General features: G+C 46.0%; 3 protein-coding genes across 4 annotated transcripts; 1 reads left to right on the top strand and 2 right to left on the bottom strand.

Moving 5' to 3' along the window:
* Positions 1 to 12: 12 nt before the first annotated feature.
* LOC100826562 lies at positions 13 to 8,318 on the bottom strand. 2 transcript variants are annotated; one of them, XM_003572224.4, is made up of 8 exons: positions 5,008 to 8,318; positions 4,584 to 4,709; positions 4,408 to 4,485; positions 3,196 to 3,321; positions 3,000 to 3,101; positions 2,628 to 2,774; positions 1,675 to 1,738; positions 13 to 835 (listed from the first exon to the last, which is right to left on the bottom strand). In XM_003572224.4, the coding sequence occupies exons 1-8, from the start codon at positions 5,185 to 5,187 to the stop codon at positions 672 to 674; spliced, it is 987 nt and encodes a 328-aa protein (XP_003572272.2). In that variant the 5' UTR covers positions 5,188 to 8,318; the 3' UTR covers positions 13 to 671. The 2 variants fall into 2 exon arrangements, with proteins under 2 accessions (XP_003572272.2, XP_014756225.1); XM_014900739.2 differs by lacking the exon at positions 2,628 to 2,774.
* Positions 8,319 to 9,904: 1,586 nt separating this feature from the next.
* On the bottom strand, positions 9,905 to 11,059 carry LOC100826875 (transmembrane protein 45A). Its single transcript, XM_003572225.4, has one exon. The coding sequence runs from the start codon at positions 10,979 to 10,981 to the stop codon at positions 10,058 to 10,060; it is 924 nt and encodes a 307-aa protein (XP_003572273.1). The 5' UTR covers positions 10,982 to 11,059; the 3' UTR covers positions 9,905 to 10,057.
* A 12,737-nt stretch (positions 11,060 to 23,796) lies between these two features.
* On the top strand, positions 23,797 to 25,525 carry LOC100827175 (zinc finger protein 8). Its single transcript, XM_003572226.4, has one exon. It carries the CDS (start codon positions 24,179 to 24,181, stop codon positions 25,094 to 25,096), a length of 918 nt encoding a protein of 305 aa, XP_003572274.1. The 5' UTR covers positions 23,797 to 24,178; the 3' UTR covers positions 25,097 to 25,525.
* The last annotated feature ends 107 nt before the right edge of the window (positions 25,526 to 25,632 follow it).

Consider the following 25,632-nt stretch of genomic DNA (forward strand, 5'->3'; position numbering starts at 1 on the left):
ACTAGAAACGAGAGCTGTCTTGGTCCAAATGCACAAATCTATATGAGTTGTGTTTTAGAACGGAGGGAGTAGGTGGTAACATAAGTGACAACTAAAAAAAATTGGTGATGTGGTCATGCGGCATGTTATTAATGAGGAGAAGATGTTTGTAGTAATTAGATATGTCATTATAACATCACACAAACTAAAGCAAATTGAGTCTACAAGCTAATAAGTAACATAATGCATGACATCACATGTATGTTACTATCCACTGTGGAGATTGATTCGAACATGAGTAAATTACTCATATGGAACTGACATGGAAGAAGAAAAAGTGAAAGAAATATCTTGGAGTTTCTCTGTCTAGGCATAAAGATTGCACATAGCCACCACAAAATGAAGCCCTGCCAAACCTGATCAATGGCAGGCTGGGAGCAACTTTCTCTTCCGTTTAAAAATCAAGTAAAAGTTTTTTCTGAGAAATGGAACAAATCGCAATACCAAATGCAAGCTAAATATTACTTGTCACTTCGAATGGTGCTTTCCATTGTTTTTGTGTCCTGATTCCATATGACATCCCTTGCTTAATTTCCAGAGCTCTCTCCTTTGATTTTTCCTTTACACCCTGCCTTGTTTGTTTTATCCATCCCTTCTTCTTGCTCAGATTCAGGATCTTTTCCATTTGTGTCTCAATTAATTTGCTTGGCTTTCGCTCCTCTCGATGACTTCTTTCTTGAACGCTTGATAATTTTGTCGGAGTTTGGTTCTTTCTCTTTGATCTTCTTACTTTTATTCATGCTTTCTTGGTGGTCCTTTGGTGAACCAAAGTCTGTAGAGCTTTCGCCATCCTCAACTACGATATAAAATAAATAAACAAATATTAGGCAGTGAATAGAGATACGATCTTAAGATATGATTATCTAGACCTTTTATAGGCTAGTGCAACATAATTTTTTCAAAAGATCTTAGTTCATTTTTTCCTGCAAAATATGCAAGCAATATGCAAAAAGATCAAGAAAGGTCGCAAGGGGAGCAATACTATGATATTTAAAACTGATGGACCTTGCTATATCTAACAATAGACGTCGTCATGCACGTTCAAATAGTATATAATACTAGTAGACTGCCCGTGATTTGCTACGGAATGGTCAACAGCAACATAAGAGCTGCTATGGAATCGAGAAGAAAATAAAATACACAGATAACAACAACATAATAGTTAGACTATGCGTCAAACTACAGGTCAATGTCGTTAAAGCCTAATGATAGCTTTGATGCAACGAAAACAACAACGTAAGCAAATTATGCCTTGCTTCTTCAACTCATAAGTTTGCACGTTCTCACTTGTAAGACGTGAGAAGTAGGGGGTCGGAAAAATGAACAGACGACCACCAGTGGCGGATCTAGGATTTTATTATCGGGGGTGCCAAGCTTGACATCTGTAGGTCAATTGCCAACACAAACATTATGAATACGACCCAAGGTTTAAATTTTTCTCAAAATTACGATAATATGGATGATTAAATATGGACTCGAGCAGGAAACCACCACCAAGAACCTTGATTAGAAGAGTATTTTAGCTTTTGGTTAAATTGATTGTTAGACTTGGATATACAAATTCTACATGATATCAAATGTTTTGCAATAATGGAAAAACAAATATCATAGCATCAGTAAATCAGAGAACCTTACATCTGTCTGAAGTCTGGTCGTTATTGCCAGTCTTGTTTGTCAGTCTTTTGCGTAAGAACTCATTCTGTCATCAAAAGAGTCGGCCAAATTAATAGATGAAATATAGTACAGACATCCATAAGTAGAATCATTTTTACATGTAATAATTAATTCAGAACACCCACTTGTTAGGGGTTACTGAAGCCAAGATTCAAATTATTTGATAAGTTTTTTAACTAATTACATAGTATTTTCACAAACAATTTAACTACATAAACATATAAATAACCGCATGCATAAGAATTTAATCATCACATTATGTAAGATCCGAACAAAAAATTGAAGCAATTTCCGGTGCACTGGTATTAGCAAGTTCAGTAAGCTCTTGCAAGATATGGCCAAAGAAATGACGTGGTACTAACAAATTAATAAGCAAGATTCGGTATGACATACAAAGGTTGCGTCAATCCTAAGTGAATGAATGAGAAAAGGAAGTCAGATTGGAAGCTTAAATTACTATAGAGTTAATGATGTCATATGAGGGAAATACATAGGGATTGCTGCATCACCCTTATGATCCAATGTTCCATTTGTGATAAAAAAAAGTTATATAGACTCGTATTCTACCTAAATCATATAATCCCAATAGGCTTGTCCACTGATTTCATGAATAAATCATATAATCCCAAAAGGCTTGTCCACTGATTTCAAGAATAACACACAAGCAGATAAGCTAGCTAATCACATGGAAAACTTGTAGGAAATATGTAGTTTTCATCAATTAATTTTTCAATACTGTAATTATTTACACATAGTTAAAAGATGCATACACCAATTGTATATATTCAACATTTTGAAGACTTTTAACAACTATAATGCAGTTGAGATAGAATACAATTTATTCGATATGAAAAGTAATCATTGGAATGAAACATAAAGTTGAGATAGAATAAGTAATGTTGAAAGGTAATCACCAGATCAGCACACTTGTCAAAATTGTACAGGTCATGGACACTAGTCTTCTGAATAAAAGAACGATTGGTAATTTTTCCGGTTGAAAGGTACGTCATCGCGGCCTTCAGCGTACGAAAGACATAATGATTGACAGGATCCGTGAAGTACTGCACAATTGATTATGATGAGAAAATGAAATACATATTTTACAACAAGTGAGGCCTTGTTCGGAATGTTGTATTTTTAGTGGGAGGGTTACTATTTAGTTTAACTTTGGAGGCAGTTGAACTAAGTATTAGCCTGTCCCAGAAAAAAAATACAACTATCCAAGCAGGACCCGAAGTGTTTTGCCACAAAAAAAAAACTGAAGGGTTTGGATTTTTTTTATATACCGGGTCTTTTCTTATTCCTTCCTTTGTTTTCCTATATACGATTTCTTTCACCCATCCTTCTGGCAGCAGCACAGACGGGTTGAATTCCACGAGTGCAAGAATCTAGAAAATAGTTCTTAAAATTAGTTCCTGGCCTAAAAAGTCGAATAGTTTAAGAGAGTACATAGTTACGCTGTACGGTCAACAAGATACACACATTATCTTGAGAGCTTGTGTCGCACTGTCCTTCAGTATCACATGCACTGACCACCATTTCCTTAACATACAGTAGTACATCTTCTTTTGAAAATAGTCGAATTTCCATTGGAGGATAAATATAAAACTGTAAGAAAACATAAAAATATATTATAATCCAAACAAAACTATTTTCCGAAGTTAGTAATTTTAATGTTATTTATTGACCGAAAATTGTTACCAAAAAACTTCATAAGCGTAAAATTATATGTGGAGAGGCATTACATCATTTTGCAGATGACATATCTTGAAAAGGAGGATTCATAGAACATATGTAGTTAGACTAACCACATTAATGTTATGTCACATTTTAAACACTAAGTTAACTATGGCAAAATAGTTTTAAAAGCCAGAGTTTGACTAGTGACCGAACCGTTTATGCACTTGGTTCCTGGTTCACCGTTTAGTGCACCATTCAAACACGGTTTACGAATCCATTAAAGTCATCCAACTGTAGGGTTTAAGGCCAAAGTCATCTGCACAAAGTGAATGGGTGACTTTGTGGGTTCAAAACTAGAACTATCAAATCAGTACTTCATTTCTTCCTTTAATAATTACTAGCTAAATACCCTTGCGTTGTTACGAATAAAACAAACTGGGCTGCTCGACAAAGATAAATTAGACTAAAAGACACTATTATATATTAGTGGCACTTGCGATTAATTTTATCTCAATTTTGGTGGCCAACATCATCATTATCTTAATGATTTAATACAGTTAATTGTTTATATTAGAAGGAGGCGAGACTTTTTCCTTACAATATAAGGGGGGGGGGGGGGTTGTGACGGACCGTGTGAGGTTATGGACCAGCACCACCATTTGCACTTTTACAAGAGTAAATATAAGATGTTCTAGTTTGTTCTGACATCAAAATCCTTACATTTTGACCAAGTTTATTAAAAAATCAACCAACATCTACAACTTAAATTAGTTTTTTTTAATCTATCATGATATATATCTCATATTATACTCAACAATGAGTCCGTCTTGGAGAAAATGTAAAGCTCCCCCTCTTATGAATACTCACATCTAGTAAACATACTGAAGTTTCTTATACTGCTAGCCAACGATCTAATATACAGAGGTCATATACTTTATAAAAATACATAATACAAAGATCATCTAAAACAAGTAATATACAAATATTGGCATATGAATGAACAAAAACGCTTACCTTGAACATCTTATCCATATTCTCTCCCCCGGCTCTTATCTCAATGAACCACCCTTTTGGAAGCCATAAGTGCGTGCTCTGCATATCATGGTAGATTGGTAGAAGCCACAAATCATGGATCTAACAAAATACTAAATAAACTGAGATGACAATTAGTTAATCTAAGAAATACTAACATGAAGCGTATTACGAGCAGCACACTTCTTTGATTCTAGGAAGCGGTCATCCATCCCGGAGAAAAGGTAACTCAGGACCTCTGCCTTCATCCTTAATTTGACACCTGACACGGGAGAGATGTAATACTATACAGAAAGAAAGAAAAAGGTTAGAAAAAAATCACATATCTCAAGGAAAACAAAATTACAGACTCCATAAAAATCATATAAACCTGCATAACGAATGATCATGTGCTAAATCGAAGTACCATACAATTATTACAGAAACCCATATCCTAGATCCCTCGTTTGAGTTGACTTAAAAAAACCCACCGGAGATTAGATCCAGCCCAGACAGTTCCCAAAATCGTGTGAATCAGTGCAGTTTCTATATTACGAGCTCCAATATACGTATTTGTGCATGCTTGATATATTACACATATACCTGGTAGAAGGAGCCATCTTCACCACGTTGGACCTCCATGATCCAGCCATCGGGAAGCCATTTTGGGGGCTCCTTGAAGTCCTCCTCGACCTCTTTAACCTTCCCCTTGACATCCTCAACCTCAACTGGTTCCCCTTCCTCAGAATCTGAGGACAACACAATTGGAGGGTCCCGTCCCATTCCAACAACTTTGAAACTCACAATACTCTTCTCTCCCTCCTCTTAGATCTAAAAGAGCATGCCAAAATGGAGCGTTGGGCAATGAAAGAAGGGAGCGTATGTATTTATTTAATCCAAGGGCGTTACAAATGGACAATAGTTGGTCCTTAGCTAGCATTCTCCATGGCAGCTGGTTATCGAAAGAAACCGAGTGCATATCCTATAAAAGGACAAACACGTGATGATTTGCTTTAATATATGACAGCAAGTACAATATAAAATTTATTCATTATATCATAGAGTATCCTAATTTGATGTGCAAAATATAGTATACATTAAGTTCGTCAAAATCCCCTTTCGAGAAAAAGTTCGTCAAAATTGGAATGAGGCAACTGTAATAGGGATGGATTTATTAACAACTACAGAATGAGCTATACGTGACCTCCTTCAGTGGCGGCTTTCAGCCCCTAGAGAAACCCAAAGACCACCCTTCAGTGGCGATTCTCCTAAAACCGCCACAGAATACCCCCATCAGTGGTGGTTCTAGGAAAACCGCCATAGGGGACTCCGCCCGGCCTCCAATGGTAGACATACCAATGACGATTCTTGAGTACAAAACTGCCACTCAGGAACACTGAAAATTGTAAAAATCATTACTAATTCAAAAATCATGATTGTTTTTTCTAAATTCTTAAATTAATGCTTAACATTGGGAACAATAATATCATGCGATTTCAAGGAAACAACAATTGTTTATTTATTTATTTACATATATCACTATCTTGGTTCCAAATAACTTTTGTTAAAACACCATGTTATATTATTGTTTCACAATCTCTAGCATAAAAATGAATTACTTAGGAAGAAGATTCAGATTTTCTTTTTGATTTTTTTATGAATTTTGTAAGTTCTAGGGTTCTCTAGTGGCGGTTTTGTATTAAAAAACAACCACTGAACACCTTCCCACTGGAGACATGTAAAATTTTGTAAAATTCATAAATAGTCGCAATTTTTATAGCTAAAAACCACAACTGATGACCTCCCACACCCCACTTGGGTGGCAGTTTTCGAGTACCCAACATCCACCTGAGACCCTTGGAACTCGAAAATTTCATAACTAATTCATAAAAAATCAAACAATTGTGATTCTTTTTGCTGAAGTATTAATTTTTATTAGCTAACATGGTGGAACAATAATATCCTATGGTAATTTTTTTAAATGATCTGTAGAGTACAAACTTTTGATATACCAGAATTGAAATCTATGGCTTTAAGCCAAATGACCAAAATTTTGGCCATTTCTATGTCATAGTTCATGATAATGTATCCATTTTTTCAAAGAGATTCGTCTTGTCATGCCAAACAATGTTGCCAAAGAGGTTTAGAATATATTTTTTGGTTTAAAAAATGATGCTCTGTTTCAAAATGCAAAACATTGGAATTTTTTTGAAGCAGGTATAATTAATATGATTCAAAGTTCCACCTATCCAATTTTCACACAAAGTAGACCGAATTTCATTGTTAGTGTTAAAGGATTTTGAATGTTCTAACTTCCTGTGTACCTTTTTCCATTTAAATGAACTTGTACCGATTTCTCAAAAGTAATTCAAATTTGAACTAATTTGAACTATATGTGTGTGATAGTTTGTTCCTAATAGATACAAAAAAATCATTTTAAGTGACCCAAGTAAGAATTATGTAAGAAATATTTAACACATAGCCATGATAAGATGTATGTCGGCAATTGATGCATGTAAAATGCATACATGTACTTCGATGTTTATTATGTCAAAATCCTTAATATTTTGAGTAAATTCTATTTTTTTACCCCATACTTTTCATTTTGTGACAAAAATTACCCCATTTAGTGACATTTCTCCAATTTTACCCCATTTAGTGAAACTTTTGCCGCATTTACCCCATTTTTTTTTCCCTTTTCCCTAAACACGACCAGTGAAATGCACGGGAGCTAGGCGTGTTCATGGGTTGAGTCGAACCTAGTCAACACATCAAACCAACCGAGTTAAGCCAGCATTATAGTTTATACAGGTCAGATCGGATTTGAACCTGTCCCCAATCTTGAATCCATCTCCATAGACGTCATGCATATATGAGCTTGATTGGAGATGCCAGCATTGGGGGGCTGCAGCTGAGCATAAAAATGGAATGTCCTGATACTAATTAAGATTTCACAGCTGCCGACGCAGCAGCCAATGACAGTATTGAATGACTTGCATCTTGGTGCAGCGTGGTGTCTGATGCCAGAGAGGATGATGCCGCCAGATGCTATTTCGATATTGAGACTACAAGAGGATGTGTACATTGAACGCTAATGGAGGTGTTGGTTCCATTCTACTAGATGGTGGGAGGGATGGGTTGCAATCCGTCGAATAGGACAGACGCTTGGCTGCAATGGCTCCGGACCGGCATTGCTAGGGGTGAAGTCGGCACCGGCGGATGTGATGAAGCGGCGCACGGCTCTGACGAGGCAGCAGCAACACTACAAGCCGGTGCTAAAGGGCGCGTCATTCATCGTTTGCTGCCACAGACGTGGGGGCCCCACGTGTCATGTTTGGGGGAAAACGGGAAAAGAAATTAGATGGGGGTAAAAAGTGGCAAATGTTCACTAAATGGGGTAAGATTAGAGAATTGTCACTAAATAAGGTAATTTGTGTCACCAAACAGAAAGTAGAGGGTAAAAAATGGAATTCACTCTATTATTAGCCACAAGTTGGTGTTTTGAAAAGGTGTTGATACAATACCCGATTGTTCCATATTCCCGTTTGTTGGATGCCCCAATGTTACGATCATAAGTATAGCTGGTCAACGGGCCGGGCTTTCTCAAAAAGCCCGTCAGCCCGGCATGCCTGGCCCGTTTCAGGCTCGGCCCGGCACGGAATTAAACGGGCCGTCCCTGGGCTTCAGCCTCGAGCCCGCAGGCCAGGCCGTTTAACCTTTTTTTAAAATTCTATTACACAGTATGGAAAAATTGGATGCCGGAGGGAGACGAACTCCCGACCGACTCCCTCCCGACATTCAGTGCGCACGGGCGTACCTAGACCACTAGACCTCGTGAGCATTTGTGTCAAACATGATTTGGTTGCCCTTTTGTCCATTTGGTTGGTGAAAAAAGATTAAAAAAACCGTACATCTCGGCTGCTGCTGGAGATGAGGCCTGATGGGCTAACGGGCCCGAACCAGCCCGACCGGGCTCGTGTGCCGTGCCCGGGCTGGGGTTTCGCCGGAACGGGCCGGCACAGCCTGGCCCGTTTATAGGTTATGATCATAAGCTGTCGTAATCGGTGAAATATTACATCGGTGAAATGATAGCTTATGTTATGATCATAAGCTGTCGTAATATTACATCCGTGAAATGCTAGCTTCTTCCTTTGTTTTGAGGGGATGGTGAAATCCTAGCGGGTGAACACTTGACACTACTACCATACTTCAAAAACTAATGGCGTGAGGCAAGAGGCCAAGAGTAGGAACCTGCATCAACAACCCGACCTCTGAGTCCCTTTCCCGAGCCGACTCGGAGGAGCCTCGGTCGCCAGCCCTCAAGTCCACTCCAAGTGTTCCTCCACCTCGCCATCCCCGGTGGAGGTCGCTGGGAGAAGCCCCGTGCTATGGACAGCGGTGGCGGGGACGTGCGCGGTCCAGTCTCCTCGCGCCCGTGGCCTATCCTCCCCTCAAGATCCAAAATTCCGACGTCCCCGATCCGCGTCTCCGGCCAAGATCCCGTGCGGCTTTGTTCCGCGTGGCTCCCGTGCGGGCTTGGCGAGATCCGGATGCGGGGAGGGCACTGCTGCTCCCGACCGGCATCGCGGGTGGTGGTGGAGCGGCCTGCGCTTGGGCGTTGGCCAGGCGGCGGCGGGCGCAGATTTGGGTCGCGGCGTGGGGGTGGGGGCGCGCGTTTTCCGCGCCGCCCCGGGGCGTGGCGACTGTGGGCTGCTGCTTGTTGGCCGGATCTGGGCCGGTGCGCCTGGATTCGTGCAGCGTCGGCTCGGTCTGGTCCTACGGTGGGCTAGATCTGGTGCGTCAGGCGGTCGGGCTTCGTGGCGTTCGGTGGCCTCCGTCGGCGTCTTGGAGCGGTGCTGGTGCAGGTCCTAGCCCTTTGTCTCTCTGTGTGGCTTTCCTCCTTTGTCCGCGGTGTGTTGTCTGTGGATGTCGTTTAAGGCGTCGCTGTGCAGTCCTTTTGCACCCACCTTTTGCTTTTGCGGTCGAGGTGTCTGTGAGCGAAAACTTAAGATTCAATTTATCTGGGTCGGGCAATGACAACGTTTTTGGACACCGTGCCCTCCTTAGAGGCATTGCCTGTGAGACCTCATCTGGCGGCAGAAGATGCTTATAGTGGCGAGTCCAGCTTGGTCCTGGCCAGGATTGTCGACTTGAGAAACGCAGGAGGTTCCCTTATACAAATTGTGCTTGTCCTGGCCAGGGTTGTCGACTTGAGAAACGCAGGAGGTTCCCTTATACAAATTGTGCCTGTCGGGGCGGCCTCTTCCTTGATCCGATCGTCGGAGAAGCACACCTCTGCCTACCTTCTTTGACAATAGAGTTTGCTGCCTACTTGTCGTCGTTGGAGTGGGCGGAGATTTGTCTTGGTGGTTGCAGTTTGTTCGTAGGTAGCTTTGTTAGGCGGTTGCTTGGTATTAAGGTTTTGTACCGTTTTTCTCAATAATTCGCGCTCTTGGGTCTTCGCCCGCTTTCTCCTTAATAACCTCTTATGGTTGTTTCGTAAAAAAAAAAACGATGGCGTTGCCTTCGTTTTATTCGGACGCAAACGACAAAGCCCAAGCAACACAGCGTCAGCATGAAGCGACACTGAATCTGGAGGCCCAACTAAATCTCGGCCCAGTTGATTGATTGAAGCCATCTCACCATATATTTTCTACACGTCCTCCAGGACAGGGAACACGCGCTTCTGCGGCGATTCCCCGTCAGAACCGGCGAGCTGCGCACGGCCGTCGGCTCTCGGCGTCTGGATCTGCACGTACTCCATGGACCGGCAGTCCACCCTGAAACACAGGCACGCCGTGACGACCCACACGGCCGCGAGCGCCCAGCTGAACTGCAGGTTCGCCATGGCCGCCGCCCTCCTCGCCGCCTCCTCCGTGTCGCACGCCACCGCGCTGCGCATGGCCATGGCCATGCTCCCCTCATCCTCCACAGTCTCCATGCCACGGCACCCGGCCGGCACGAAGGCCGGGAACCACAGCACGAAGCCCATCACCACGAACCAGACCCCCTGGAGCAGCACCGACGCTGCCCGCACCACGGCCACCGCGAAGCTCCTGGGCAACACCACGGACGCGCAGGACACGACGAGCGACGCGGTGACCACGAGCTGCAGGAGCCAGTGGTAATGCCCCTCGAGCCCGGAGTGATCAGCCGAGTGCAGCCGCAGCAGGAACAGCTCCTGCCCGAACACGGACGCCGCAAGCGCGGCCACCAAGTCGCCGTGCGGGGAGACGAAGACGTCCGCGGCGAGCGCGGCGGAAGCGTAGACGGCCAGGTGGATGTACATGGTGGAGTGCTCGAGCGCGTCCGGCTGGAGGGAGATCTGCGGCGCGGGGTAATTAAGGAACAGGCCGGCGACCAGCTGGTCGGCGATGGCGAGCGCGGAGAAGGCCAGCAGGAGGTAGAGCTCCAGGTGCTTCAACGCCGGCATCGGCGACGGGAAGGGGAACCATGTGGATGAGCGGAAGCCCGAGGCGCCCTTGAGCTTGTAGGACTTGATGGTGTTGAGCGTATGCCATATTCCCAGGATCGCGAAGGCCAGGCCCGGGACCAAGTGCCCGAGGAACGTGCCCATGGCTCAGTTAGTACTTGCGTTTGTTGTTCTTGATGTTGGTATAATTCGTCCAAATGCACTAGCTTGTGCAGTGTCGACGAGGGACTGCAATGGGGCTTAAATAGACAGTCACTTATATACAGTTACTGATGACAGTGTAGCTAGCCGTTGTCAGGACGGCTTCTTTGGTTGGAGGGTAAAGCATGCGTGCTTGATTGACCACTTCACGTAATCAAGCAACTTACTTACCCACTCAACCCGCACCCGTCCAATAGTCTTAGGGAGCGATGCCAAACAAGCATTGGAGGTATTTTGCTTCATCTTCCTTCCCTCCCCCTTTCTTACTCCACATGGCGGCCCCTTCCTCCTTGCCAATTCGCCGTTATTCCGGTGCGTCTTGCCTGTACACATCGCCGCTTGCGCAAGGCACGGGCGTTAACGTTCATCTGTTAAATTTCCCGATCAAACTATACACAATCCGTGCAAGTAAACACAGTTCCGTCTTGCATGTTGCAGAGATTTGGCCAAAGGAGGATACAGAGAGTCGTAACTATCACCAGTGCTTGCCTGCTTGGACCTAATTTGCAAGGGTGGATGGAGAGCGACCACGCACTAGTCAATAGTAGTGCAGGCTGCGTTCGATTCCATTCCAGGAAAAATAATGTAGACCAGTCAGCCAAGTAATAAATGTTGCCCTAAAGTGTGCTGTTAGTAGATAACCGGATATGACAAGAGAGTTTCTGCTTTCAAAACTTTTGATGGCATCCACTGAAACTTTTGTGTAGCCCCGTGGGTGAGTCATTTTCCTCTACAAAGATTAGGTAAATGCAATTTAAGCCGATCGTAGAATACATCCATAGTCTGAGAATGGATTTTGGAGCTCAGACTCCTTGGAGCCCTTTATTTTTCAAAAAATTCCAAAGAAAAACTTCAGTGTAAATATAGATATATTTATACATATATAGTTTTTAAATAAAGGGCTTGTTCTTTTGTAATCAAGACTTCTTTCTTTATCTATAAACTATGGTGCAGGTTGGCTTTGTTTGTTGTGGTTCCCCTCAAACAAAGTTGTACACTGCTTAGCTTATCAGGAGAACCATCCAACTCGGCCCTCTGACACGGCAGCCCTAGCACAATCGATCGCCTTCCAGTCGATCGCCACCTTGTAGAATAGGTGAGGGGAAAAGATGAAAGGGGAATCGTGGATGAGATTGATCTCTTTACCGAGCGGTTTCTGCATATGTTTAGGTGTTTGGTTATCCTATATGGGCCCCATACGACGTGTCCGCGTGGAAGCATCTCAATTGAGTTTATGATATGTTGCGGACAACTGAAATAACAACAGTAAAACACAAATATATATTTTATAATACTATACTACTAGTTAGACACCTCATCATCAATAATAATAGAACAGCAAATATATTTTACTCTTAATTTAACCATCAATCTGATTTAGAAACGAGAGTGACTACTGCGTGGAGACTTTTTTTTCAGTTTTAGTGAATCTCCACCATCCACGTCCACCCACGCACCAGCTGACGACGAACACCACCGGCCACCTTCTCAACTATGGATGGCCAAACGGGCCGGCCCGGCCTGGCTTCGACCTGGTACATGTTAAACGGGCCTATCTCGGACGAGGCCCGGTGAAGCCCGATAATAGAGGGGCCGGCTGCATCCTCCCAGCCCAGGCACGGCGCGAAACCCGGTCGGGCGGCCCGGGCCCGTTAAGGCCCCGCGGGAGTCTGAGGAAGCCCATCTCTGCATAAGGTCCATCTAAGAAAAGAATTAAAAAAAGGTTAGAATGGGCCAAAATTGTTGTGCTAGGCCAGAATTTTGAGGATAGATGGATCAAATTGAGAAAAACTAAAAAAATTAAAACATACAGTATATAAACAGCTCGTGCCGGGCCGACTCGAGGACCTCGGGATGAAGCCAGCCTCGGACCGGCCCGGCCCGGCCCGATTAGTTTGTGCCGGACCAGGTACAACCGGGCCAAGCCCGCTGGGCTTTTGGGCTTTTTGAAATAGCCCAGCCTGATGGCAATGTATATTCTCAACCCACCCCTGACGACCTGCGCATGCGGGTACACACAAGAAAAAGAAAAGGTGAGCTAAAACGCACCTAAACCGCTCAATCCCGAGTTCCTGACCCCGGCACGGGCTCAGGGCACGGCCCACTTTGGCACTCACCGTTGCGCGAGGCCCAGTAATGATGCCCACGGAGCATCGGCGATTGGGCGAAGGCCAGGAAAGCACGTACGGCCGGGGACAGGCCAGGATTAGCTCGGGGGCGAGCCGAACAGAGCGCATGCTGCATGTGCGTCAGTTTGTCACGGCCTCTTCAAGTAGCCAGCGAAGTGTTGGTAAAGGGGCCTCAACCCCACCACCCCAGGCCCAGACCCCAGTCCAGCTGGTCCCAGGGCTAGCAAAGCGGGTAATCGAGGGCCTGGCCTGCTGGGTTTGCAAGATGCGTCACAGACGGTGAGGGAGTGGGCCGTCGTCGTGCATGTAAATGCAGGCAAGTGGTTGTCTGACCGTGTTTCATCCATCATTCATGGCTTGGATCGATCGAGTTTAATTACCTCTTCGCTTTCTATGTAGTCCGTACCGTTGTTCATCTAAGTAGACATTAATTCCTCCACTACGTACATGGATGGCAGTACAGTACGATAGAGTATACTACTGTACAAACAAGAGGCCAGCGTCGGGCTGACAAAATTTTACTAGGGCGTTGTTTTGGTTCAACCGTCGTCTTCTTAGGAAAACAACACATGGTTGCAGTGACGCTGACTGTTTAACACTGAAAGCTTGGCCCAAATTAAGAGAACCAGGCCCGCAACACCATGTAGCTAGCTTCGCTTTTCCACCAATCAAGGCTAATTAAGCTCAGCTAGCAAATGAAAAATCCATTCAGCAGCAAACGAGTGTTTCTTTCTTTCTTATTTTGACATAAACGAGCACTGGCCGGAATCCATTCAGCATGCGCCAGTTCCGGAAGGTTAGTTGGTGAACTCGATCTATCAATCATCCCGGCCTGGCCGACCGGTGTGTCGCACAGCGCATTGTGTGCCCGTACGTTGTGGATGCCCGAATCACTTTTAACTCCTTCGCCGCCTTGATTCGGGGCTAGTGTATCGATCAAATAAGTCAAGGGTTAGGGTTCATATTATCATCAGTCTCTCAGACATTGACAAGCTGGATATACGTACGTACGTGGCTACGTGTGCACTGCAAACGTTCGATCGATGGTGAAGACGTTAAAGTGTCAATTAAACACGATCGATCAATGCACATGGGTACTCTAGCTAAGCTATGGGGAGTATAACATGACTGACCGATCGATCTAGCTACCAAGAAATTAATTAACTGGTGAGAAATCAAGTACAGTACTTAGTAAACATCACAACGATAGACAGCTATCATTACTTTGTGTCCAAAATGTCCTCTCTGACCGCTGCTACGGTTAACGTCTGACAGTGGCACTAAACCATCACCCCAATCCCCCATAACAGTACACAAGAAAGTTTTTTAGGGAATTAAACACAAGCGCGCTGATTGTGCTGCGTTTCAATTCAAAGCCCCATGCATGCATGACGACTGTTCCAAGGACTTGTACGGTGCGTCATATCATCGGGGAAATCACGTACTGCACTGTGTACCGGCCAGCCGGCATGATATGCATGCATGCACAGAAGAAGGACGACGTACTTATTTAGGGACCATGCATCCACGAGTGGGGAGAAACAGCCGGAGCCCGGCCGGAGAGGAGTTATAGCAGCTGCATTGTTCATGTGAACCCTCTCCTCTGCCTAGCATAGCATCATCTAGGCGCAGTACTACGTATCCTATGGGAGCTACGGCAAAGATGGTACTGTATATAACGTACGTACTGTCGTGCGCGCGGTGGTCTCTGCACGTACTCTACAGGGGGGGACGTTATACTGGCCTGCACGTACATGTCTCTCGAACGGTGCATATGCAGTACGCAGAGATCTAAAACAAACAAGAGTGTGCTACCTAGAGCTACACACGCTACCACAAAACACATCATAGGTGACGGCTCATCAGTGACGGGCTCGTCAGGTCATCAGTGGCGGGCGGAAAAAACCCGTCACTGATGATGGTTCATTAGTGACGGGCTTGGTCAATGATGACCCCTCATCAGTGACGGGCCTCGCGCGCCCGTCACTGATGAACTCTAATCAGTAACGGGTACGGAGAGCCCGCCACTGATGATCACGTATGAAAAATTGTAAAAATCACAAAAACGCCGGGCTTTACATCTGTGCCCACCACTGATGACCACTTATGCGGCTTGGTCCCAACCCATTTGCGGCCCAAACTGTCCATCCTATATAACAAGTCCCCAAACCCTAGACTTCATTCCCCTCCTCCTCTCAGCCGCTTCTCTCCCTCTCTCTAGCCCGAGCGCCCCTTCTCCCCATTCTCTTCTCTCCACTGGCCCGAGCGCCCCACCTCCCCCTTCTCTTCTCACTGGCCCGAGCGCCCTCCCCCCCTTCTCTTCTCCACTGGCCGCGAGCTCCCTCTCCCCATCTCTCCCCCTGGCGAACTCCCTCCTCTCCCTCGTCTCACCCGAGCGGCGGCGCCCGAGCTCCCTCCTCTCCCTCGTCTCTCCTCCCCCGCCATCCTACATCATGCCGGCCATGGATCCGAGGAGGCACCACCGGATCCGCCTCCCTGCCCATGGATCCGAGGAGAGCACCACCGGCCGCCACACCACCTCTCATGGTAAGTTCTCTCTTCCTCTCTCCTTCTCTCTAACTTTCCCTCTCTAACTCTCTCCCTCGCAGGTGTCGTGGTGGCCATCTCCGCCGGATCTGGTTCCCCCGACCAGGCGAGCCACTGGTTCCCCCTCTCCTCTCTCGGTTAGTCTCTCCCTCTCTCTGATTTCTCTCTCCCTCTCTCGGATTTCTCCCTCTAACTCGCTTTCTATTTGGTTTACTCTGAGAGGAGGAGCTCATCGGAGAGGAGAGGAGAGGAGGAGGAGCTGCTCGTCGTTGGAGAGGAGAGGAGGAGCTCGTCATCGTCGGATCTGTTTTAGTTTTAGGTTCATTTTCATTAGTTTGGATCTGCTTCTATGATTTTTTTTGACCGTATGAATTCTCATTCTGGCGACGGGAACGGATGCTTTTTTCATTCTATGAATTCTCGTTCCGACTGGCGATTGGAACGGGGGGTGCCTGTGAAAGTGGGTGCTTTTTTTTAAATCGTGAAAATGTTTTTAGTGTCGGTCGTGGTGTTGTTGCCCGTACATTAGTGACAGGAAGTTAGTGACGGGCCCGGGCCCGTTACTAATGTACTTTTTCGTCTGTTACTAATGTAGATTTCTGTAGTAGTGACATAAGATACATCTCCTAAGGCCGATGGGTTATTCGAGCTCTCAGAGCTCCACGACTGCGCAGCTGCGGTTTTGCTCGATCTGGGCGAATTTTTTGGCGAGGTAGTTTGGTCGTTTATACCAATTGTGAGTGTTTTCTTGTCGCTGCTTGTGGGCCGGTGTCGCTGTTCAAGGGCCACCGTCAGGGTTTACATGCGCTGGCGGTTAGGGGGAATGGGTTTCTCGGTGGTTTGCATGTTGTGGTGGCCATGCATGCAGCCTGACGCGTGTTCCTCCTTTCATGCGTTGTCATGGTGCTTTCTAAAGCGAGGTTGCGTGGATCGTGTGCAGAGTTTTCTGGAGTACTCTGGAGTTAGTTCGCTGGCAGTTATGGGTTTGTGGGTGTTTGTTCTGGCGGCTTCTTCTTGGGCTGTATATATAGAGACCTGGTGGATGTTGTTTTTGATTCGTCGGCTCTCCCTCGGTGTTGATCTCATCTGTTTCCTTTCTTCTCGCCGGCGTCTGGCTTTTCCGTGTGGTTGTTTGTTGGTGTGTGGTTGACAGGTTGATTAGAGCTTTCGATCTGTTTTTTCCTCTTTCGACGACGTGGTGCGGCCGTTGAGATCGATTGGGTGTTGCTGCATGTGTGGGCTCGGCGGCTCGTGCGGAGTAGCGGTGGCGGTGGCTCTATAGGAGGGCGACGGCTGTAGCTCGCGTGGTGGCGGCGGGGACTTGAGTGGAGGTAGGCGGTGGCGCCTAATTTCGCGGTTGTGTGGGAGGCGGTGGCGACGGAGGGAGGCGACGACGGAGGCTCTCGCGGTTGCAGAAGGAGGCAGCGGCGGCGGATTTGATTTCAAGATGTCGTTAGGCATCTCTTCCCCGATCTCATAGGGCGACTGAGCGGCGGCCCACCGTCGAGGCGCCGACGAGGCACGGTTGCGGGAGGCGGCCACGGAGGTTCGCGGCCCTTCTCCTCCTCCTGGCCGCGGCGATGCTCTCCATCAATGCGTTCCCGGCCGCTGAACCCGTTCTGCCCCTGCCCGTGGGACAGCAGCATCAAGTTCTCCGCGTGCGCCGCCGTGCTCGGCCTCCTGGGCGCCCAAGCCGGCTCGCAGTTGATAGGGAGCGACTGCTGCGTGCTCTTGTCCGGGCTTGCCGCGGCGGAAGTGGCAACGTGAGTCTGCATCGCAGCAAAGGAGAGCGTTCTCGGCGCTAGAACCTGCAGCAAGGAGCTCCCCAACGGGTTCAAGTGTGTGTGCTCTCCTCCACTGCCTCTGACGATGAGGGATTGCTGTTTGGTTGCCTGTGATGTTACTCGATCTCTGATGTCTCGAGTTGTTTTGGAGTTTGGTTGTTGTTTGTTATTAGCTTTTTCCTGATTTTCCCAAGTACTCAGTGGGTGGGTAATTATGGGGAGGGCAAGCTTGGGGAATTTATTTCATGAATACAGTGAGGGCAACAGATGGGTTAAGCAAAACCCTCCCCGACTGCATCCTGAATTTGGTTCTTATTCTTAATCTCAGGGAAACTTTGTTGTTGTTCTTTCTGGATTTTTGCCATCACGGCCTTGCTCTGCTCCTCCACTTTTCTGGTCGACGATATAATGATGATATGCACTGTAGTCTAGCACTATTATAATACACAAAAAAATACTATGCTCGTGATATTTTTCTAATAAAGATGTAAAATCTGATGTGTTAGTTTCAGTGTTTAAATCTTTTTTTCCTAGCGATGGATCTTTGGTGCCGGCAATGTTTCAGGATGAGTTTAATCTGTGTAACACGCCTTGTGTCCTTATTAAATCAGTTTTGAGTGTGGCATCCTTTTCAGCTCTTCTCTAAACTTGGTACGTTGGAGTTTCTTAATTAATTATTAATCCATTTCATTCCTTTTAATTGCAAAATGACAAGCTGCTGCAGCTCTTTTTCTTGACGGGAGTTTTTTTCCAGTTATTCTTCTTTAATTTGTGACCTTCTGATGTGTTGAATTACATATATATGCTCTCCACTACGTTCTCCAGTGTGCTGCTACTAAAGGACTGCTTAACATTGTTTAATATGGACTTGTGAAGTTTCATTTTCCTGGAAGAAGAGGAGAGGAGCATGAACAAGGCTTGCAGTGTACAAGTAATTGAGAGAAGTTGATGCTTTTGGTTATTGATGTTACGGAGGAGAGTGATCCTTTCAAAAGAATTGTAACTATGTAGTTTCGTATCGATCGTATCAATTTTGTTACTTCTGCAGTACATTTTGATTTGTTCAATCGACTTGTGGGCATGCGTTTATACTGTAGAAAAGAATAGAATTTAGATGTATCTGCAAGTGGCAATCTTTCGTTTATCTGACCGCTGGCAAGCTACGCGGGATAAACGGGCTGACATTTTTTTAGAAACAAGTTGCATTACCTCTTCAGACGCACATGCACATACTCTGCACTCACGCACATCAAAACTCACACCAACCCATCTCTATACCTAATAACCCATCTCTGTACCTAATAAGACCTACAACTTATTTCTGAGAAACTTTCAAAGCCTCTTACTCCGGAAATGACAAGCACGCACTGTCGAGCCCATATGTCTCGGCAGCTGACGGGATGCGGGCAGGGAAAAGGTCCGGTACAGCAACATATTATTAATGATTGGAAACCCATTAATGACTGCGCTTTTAGTGATTAGTATTCAAAGAATCTTGTGTTTAGAATCTGAAATGCTGGAAAATAATCCATCCATTTTGAGTATGTTATGCAAATACAAGAGCTGCATAATGAAAAAGCTATTGCAAAGCATAGCAATTTGACTGTGTGCTTTTTCTAGTTGGTTTATTGCAATAATTGTTAGACAAAGCACCATGACCGCAAGTGTACCGGACGGGTTGTACTCAATCAATTTAATCAAGACACAACAGTTCGAGTACATTCCCGCAATTTCTCACGAAAAAAAAGTTCGAGTTCTTCGCACTATGGCTGACGCACGATTTTCAGCCTGGCTGGCCCGGAGGAATTTACATGATTAAGCACTTTTACAAAAAAAAAAATCAAACTGATCAGCACTAGTTCGTATTCTGGGGTGGAGATCAGCAAGGGCGCCATGGCTACCGAGAAATCGCTTCCTGAGAAGCCGTTAAGGGTTTTCAATTTCCTTTTCTAAATTTTTTTCCCTTCTGCAAACTATCACGGCAACATGCATCACATGATACAGAGGTTGGAGTGTTTCACTTTCTTTTCCGGAAAAAAAGATGTGGTTATTTTTCGAGCGTCTGCTTTGAGCAAAAAGTTTAAATCTCAATCGGCTTATTAGATTCATTGCATCAAAATTTGGACACCATCCGAACTCAATCCATCCATCGTTTGTTTTGAATGAATCTTAAAGCATTAACCAAATCTAACGGTCGAGCAATTAAATTATCTCTAACTAGAAATCAAATCAGACAACTTTGATATAAAAAAACCGAAAAACACATCCATCACACAACAACTACATGCCCGGCCAGAACGAGCCAGATGTAAACCACACGGGGACATGCATTCTCTCCTGAACGGCTGAACCTGACCGATAACCGTCAGAAACCTCCTTCCCAAGTTCCCAGCGACTTACACCGATCGATCATCTAGCTAGCTTTCCCTACGTCGTTCATCACCTCATCGATCGGCTCCCCGGCTCCGTCGTCCTTAATTGCGGATCCAACACAGAGATCTCGAATCAAGGCAGGTTTGAAATTAATTAAAGAGCTCGAAGCTAGCTAACTGATCGAAAAGTCAGATCGAAACAACAAGCTGCGCCCCACACTGCGTACGATGGATCCATCGTCTCTGTGCGAGCAAGCGAGGCTGCAGTGAGCCAGTGACAACCTGGTCTATTTATGGCATGTTGCGGCCTAGTTGGGGATGTCTGCCTCGTCTGGCCACAGACAGCAGCACAGAACGACGCGAATGACACCTGACAGTAGGCTGTACGTGCCCGTTCAGCTGTTCTAATCGCCGGTCTCTGAATTCGTTGGGAGCTTTGATGGCTCGCTTTGGTACCACATACGCATACGTACTCCACGGTACACCCCCCCCGCTAAGGCCATCCATACGTCTTTGCATAATTGATCTCACAAGAGAGGAGAGCCATATACCGATCGGAGCTCCTGCAGACCTGCAGCAAATCGAATAGTTGGTCCCTCTGCGCTTCCTGCCATTCTTGGCTAGCAGTACTCGTTGCTGCCAAAGCTTTACGGAATGTGCTTAAGAACTTCAATTGAATTAAGTTAGGAGTAGGCCAAGTAGGAGTACAACATTATTGTATACAGGTCAAATTATTGCATATATAGTGGGACAGCTAGCGTGTTGATCGAGTTTCGTCACATGCATTGGGATGTGCTCTAGTTCATCTGCTGACAGCACCTAGTGGGAAACAACAAATTGAAACTCGATCTTTAGCTCCCTGTTCTGCAATTAACTACTGGCATATATAGTACTTGTCCCAAGAAGACTGTTGTATATCAAAGACAAGCAGCCGTACCAGTACATGATTAGCGTTGCGCATTACTAACGTTCACATGCTTTAGAAGTGCAATCGTACGTGTTCCGGTACTAATCATTAATTAACAATGGTCCCATGCTAGAAATTAAGCCACGGCTAGCCAGATGCATCAATTAGTCAAGCAAGCATAGGACGGGCAGGCCAGGAGCTGCCATGCATGCCCCACAGTTGAGATTGAGCAGGAGTTCGATCCACATGCATGCTCCCTCAATATAACGGCGAAAGAAACAGCTATATAGCACCTCTGTCGCCAAGTCTCGAGGCCTGAATATATGCTCCCTCGACGGCGCCGTGCGGCCGCTAAGGCTGGTCACGGTGGCAAGTAACATAGAGTATATGTTACTAGTCTAAGTTATCATCTCCATAGTGAGTACTAACATATATGTGGTGTCATGCATTGTTTCATTTATTAGGTTGTAGACTCAACTTGTTTTGATTTGTGTGATGTTATGGTAACATATCTAGTTATCATCTCCCTCTCTTTCTTCATTTAATACCATGTCATATCACTAAAATGTCTAGTTGGCATCTTATGTTACTACCTAAGTTACTCCACCGTGAGCAGTCTAACGAGCTAGTAGTTCGTAGCTGTGTGTTTAATTAACGACTTCTCTCTGCCCCAGATCGAAATTGCTAGCTAGCCGGGAAAAGGAATTGCGCCTTTTGTCGAGCGGTGAAAAGGCTACAATCTAGCTAGCCAATGAAAGGACCTCTCGGGGTACGCTAAAGCGGAGAAATTTAGGGGAAGAAGAAGAAAGGAGCTAGAAGCATGCATGCAGCGGTAGTAGATATCGACACTTTTGGACGACGACGACGGCGCAAAGTTACATGTACGGCGCCTGACTGTGTAGACCCTTTGTAAAAGGAAAGGAGCGAGCAGCAAACGTACTACTCCTAGTCCAAGCTCGGAAGTCGGAAACATGCAGCCGGAACGAGCAATCGAGGATGAGAGTACGTACAAATCCAAACGCCGATGATCCAGCTGACGGATCACAAACTCAGCAATCAACGACGTCGTCACGTCAGTCAGTCTACACACGTTGTCCACGACACGGCCAGCTCCGGTACGCCGCCATCAGCGATTGATCGACCACGCACCCCGTCTGGCGTGCGCCTGCGCCTAGCTCTCGATCGGGACAGCGACCTCACCACGCCACGACGCCCTGGCCCTGTCCCCTGTCTCCCCCACGCGCGGCCGATGATCGCTCCGGCCGGCCCGCTCGCTCTTATCGTCAAACTCCTCGTCTTGGATCCCTTTTCCTTCTGTTTCCCCTTTCTCTCACGGGTTTATGGCGAGGGACGCGGCGGAGAGCGACGCGACTTGGCTGGAGAGGGCGGACGCGCACGGGTCGGCGTCAGGGCTGGATCGGAGCCCCTGATCAGGATGACACGGCGCGCGCTTCCCTTACACACATAGCTTTTGAATTGGGCGCGTGCGATGCGCGACGAGGAGTCAGGACTCAGGACCGATGGATCGATGATAATGGACGGAAAAGACACGGCGCGGTTTTGTGCGAACCAGCCTACTTTAGGTGCTTTGCGAGGGCTGCACGTACGGCCTCGGACGGCGACGTGTCGGCTCGGCTCCCTGCCTCCCTCGCCTTAATAATTTTTAGTAAACATATGTAAGTGAAAGTTGAGTAAAACGTCAGAGTATTCAAAATTAAAAATATATAATGAATTTGTAGATTTTTTATTTAGTGGGGATAGCTTGATGGAAACTATAATGCATGCATGTGCAAAAAATATGAGTTTTCCACTAAATAGGTGTGAATAAATTAATGATTGATGATGTGCCATGCTTGCATGTTGAGAGAAATCATGTAGTGGTTTTCTCCTACTTAGATATAGAAGATAAGTTCTAACTTTGTTGAACTCAAACTTTTTAAAGTTTCACCACCAAATTCATAGAAAAAGCTATCATTGTAGATGTTCATATTTTTTTATATAAACTTGACGAAACTTTACGAAATTTGACTTAGGACAAATTTAGAACATCTTTTATATTTAGAACGGAAGTAGTAGCAGTATAACGTATAGGGTGTGTGTCTTTTGCCATGTTGTCTCGGTCAGTCGTGTCTGCAGGTTTACTAAAAAGAAAAGGTTACGTCTGCAAGTTTATTTTTAGTACTCCCTCCGTCCCGAATTGATATTAAGTCAGTTAATTCGGGACGGAGAGAGTATGTTATAGTTATACTCCTTCATTTTTTTTATGTTTATACATCTATACATTTGAGATTGTATTAAGTCAACTTTGTCAATTTTATCGAATTTATAGATCGAGAATAAAAACTAACCGCATATTTAATACTAAATATGTTTCTAAATATAAGATGTTCTAGCTTTGTTTTAAGTAAATCTTCTTAAAATTTGATCAAATTTATATAAAAATGTGCTAACATCTACAATATCAAGTAAGTATACTATGAAGATATATATCATAACAGATTTAATAAAACTAGTTTGGAGCTGTAAATGTTGATAGATCGATAAACTTGATTAAATTTAAGAAGTTCTACTTAGAATAAAGTAAAGCATTATATATGTAGAAAAACGGAGTGAGTATCAAACAAACACAATATTATTATTTTAATAATAGTCTTAACCACTAGTTGACAACAAAATCGATGCCACTAAATCTATCATGAAAGATACATTTTCATTATGTTTTTTTAAGGCAACATACTTTTAAAGAAATTGATGGTCAAAAGTATCACATTGGAGACCATGCCAGATTTGCTAAACGGTACTTCATCGGTTCTTAAATTCTTGTTATTGTTTTAATTCTTCAAATATACAGGTATTTCCAGACTGAGAGCGTACACGATTGCGAGCACTTTAGAATTATGCACTACAAACCCTACGAGGCACTTAATTTAGAATTGAGCAAATTGACTCATCTGGCATAGTTTTACTATGCACAAAAGTACATATGGCCAAACACCGAGACTGACGCCGGAGGCTAGCTAGTCTCAAGAAACAAACAGCTTTCGTTGTCAACCCTGCATCCCCAGAAAAACAGCTGGTCCCAAGTCCCAATCAGACCGACGTCGTCCCCTCCACAACCAAAGTGAAATGAAACCCCCTCTTCCCGAGTCCCAGCTCCAATCCATCTCATTGCGTTCGCCCCATGTCCAGTACTAGTACTACGTTCTCCAATAACCTTACCCCCCGCCGTTTCCCCATCACAAATCCATGAGCAAAAATCTCCTCCACGCGCGAGCAGGAGCGGCGGCTGCTTCTCGTCTCGACTACGTTAATCTCCCCAATCAAACCCTAACTCTACGCCCGCCTAGCTAGCAGCTTGCTCGATCGACTCCATATACTATCGAGATTTGAGGAGGCCGGCCATGGGCACCGCCGAGAGAGACGCCGCGCGCGGCGGCAAGCCTGATGGGGGCATCGACTCGTTCTCGCAGCTGCCGTTCATCCGCCCGGCGGCACGCGGCCAGAAGCCGCCGCCGCCGTCGAGCTCCTCCTCTAGCCCGGTAATTCCCATCCGGCTGTTCGGGTTCGACGTCCCGCCAGAAGCTGCTGCTGCCGCGGCATCCCGGCGCGAAGTAGCAGCCGTGCAAGAAGCTGATAAAGACAGAGCCGCCGCCGCCGTTGATGACGAAGACGCGGCCTCCCATTCCCACTCCCAAACGGCGGGTGCAGGCGGCAGGAAGTTCGAGTGCCACTACTGCTGCCGGAACTTCCCGACGTCGCAGGCGCTGGGGGGACACCAGAACGCGCACAAGCGGGAGCGGCAGCACGCCAAGCGCGCCCAGTTCCACTCCGCCATGGCCATGCACCACCGCCACGGCCACGCCCACTACTACCACGCGCTCTCGGACACCGCGGCGTACCACCACCGCTTCTCGCCCGTGCCGCCGCCGCACTACCCGTCGTGGGCCGGCGCCGCCGCCAGGTCGGCCTCGTCCTACTACAGCGGGCCTGGGTCCATCTCGCAGCCCATCAACGGCAGCCCGGTGGCTCCTACAGGGCTTGGCTGGCGTGCTGTCCCAACCGTGGGGACGACGATGCAGCTGGCCGCCGCCGCGCGACGTCAAGAACTGCCGCCGGCGCCGGGGAATACTACTAGTACTATGTCGTTGGCCGGAGGAGATCAGGAGCCGGTGATTGTGGTGGGACGGCCTGTCGGATCGACGTCGTTCTCGGCGCCGTCGACCTCCTCCTCCTCGTCGTCGTCAGCTTCGCCGCACGAGCGGCGCCGCGTGCTCCAGCCGGAGCGTAAAGAGAATGTGAGTCTGGATCTGAGCTTGTAGGGTGTTGGGACTTGGGAAATGATGCTCTCGCTGTGTCAGCCTGCCTCAGCATGATTGTTTCTTACAAAACAAAAAGGCATTTTTTTTTTCTGTTCCCTGTCTCATGTTTGGATTTGCTACGGTCAGAGGCTAATACCAAATTACCAATCATGCTCCCGGCGCGTCTATGCGCACTAGCTTGTGAATTGTTGCAGATGGCTTACTGGAAGATCTGGCCTTTTAGCACGCTTTTGGCTATTTAATTCTAGATTACTTCTGTGTTCTCATTTCTGAAAGCCCTGAATCCTTAGTTACTTTCCTTTCATCCTAAATGGAATACGACATGACGTTTAAGTGGCTACCTTTTTCTGTCTAGCTAGTAAATTCCAGTAGTACTTTTAGTAGGACGACGTCCTTGTCTGAAAGGAAATGTTATGTGTCTTGGTCCCATTTCTCCAAATTCTTATCCTTTTGCTACTTTCAGTATTGACAGTTATGCTTCTTCCCGACTCTTTTAGAATTGGTCGTTCGACTTGTCCACAACCGGACACTTTGCA

This window comes from Brachypodium distachyon, chromosome 3, assembly GCF_000005505.3.
Source record: "Brachypodium distachyon strain Bd21 chromosome 3, Brachypodium_distachyon_v3.0, whole genome shotgun sequence".
Classification (NCBI taxonomy): Eukaryota; Viridiplantae; Streptophyta; class Magnoliopsida; order Poales; family Poaceae; genus Brachypodium; species Brachypodium distachyon.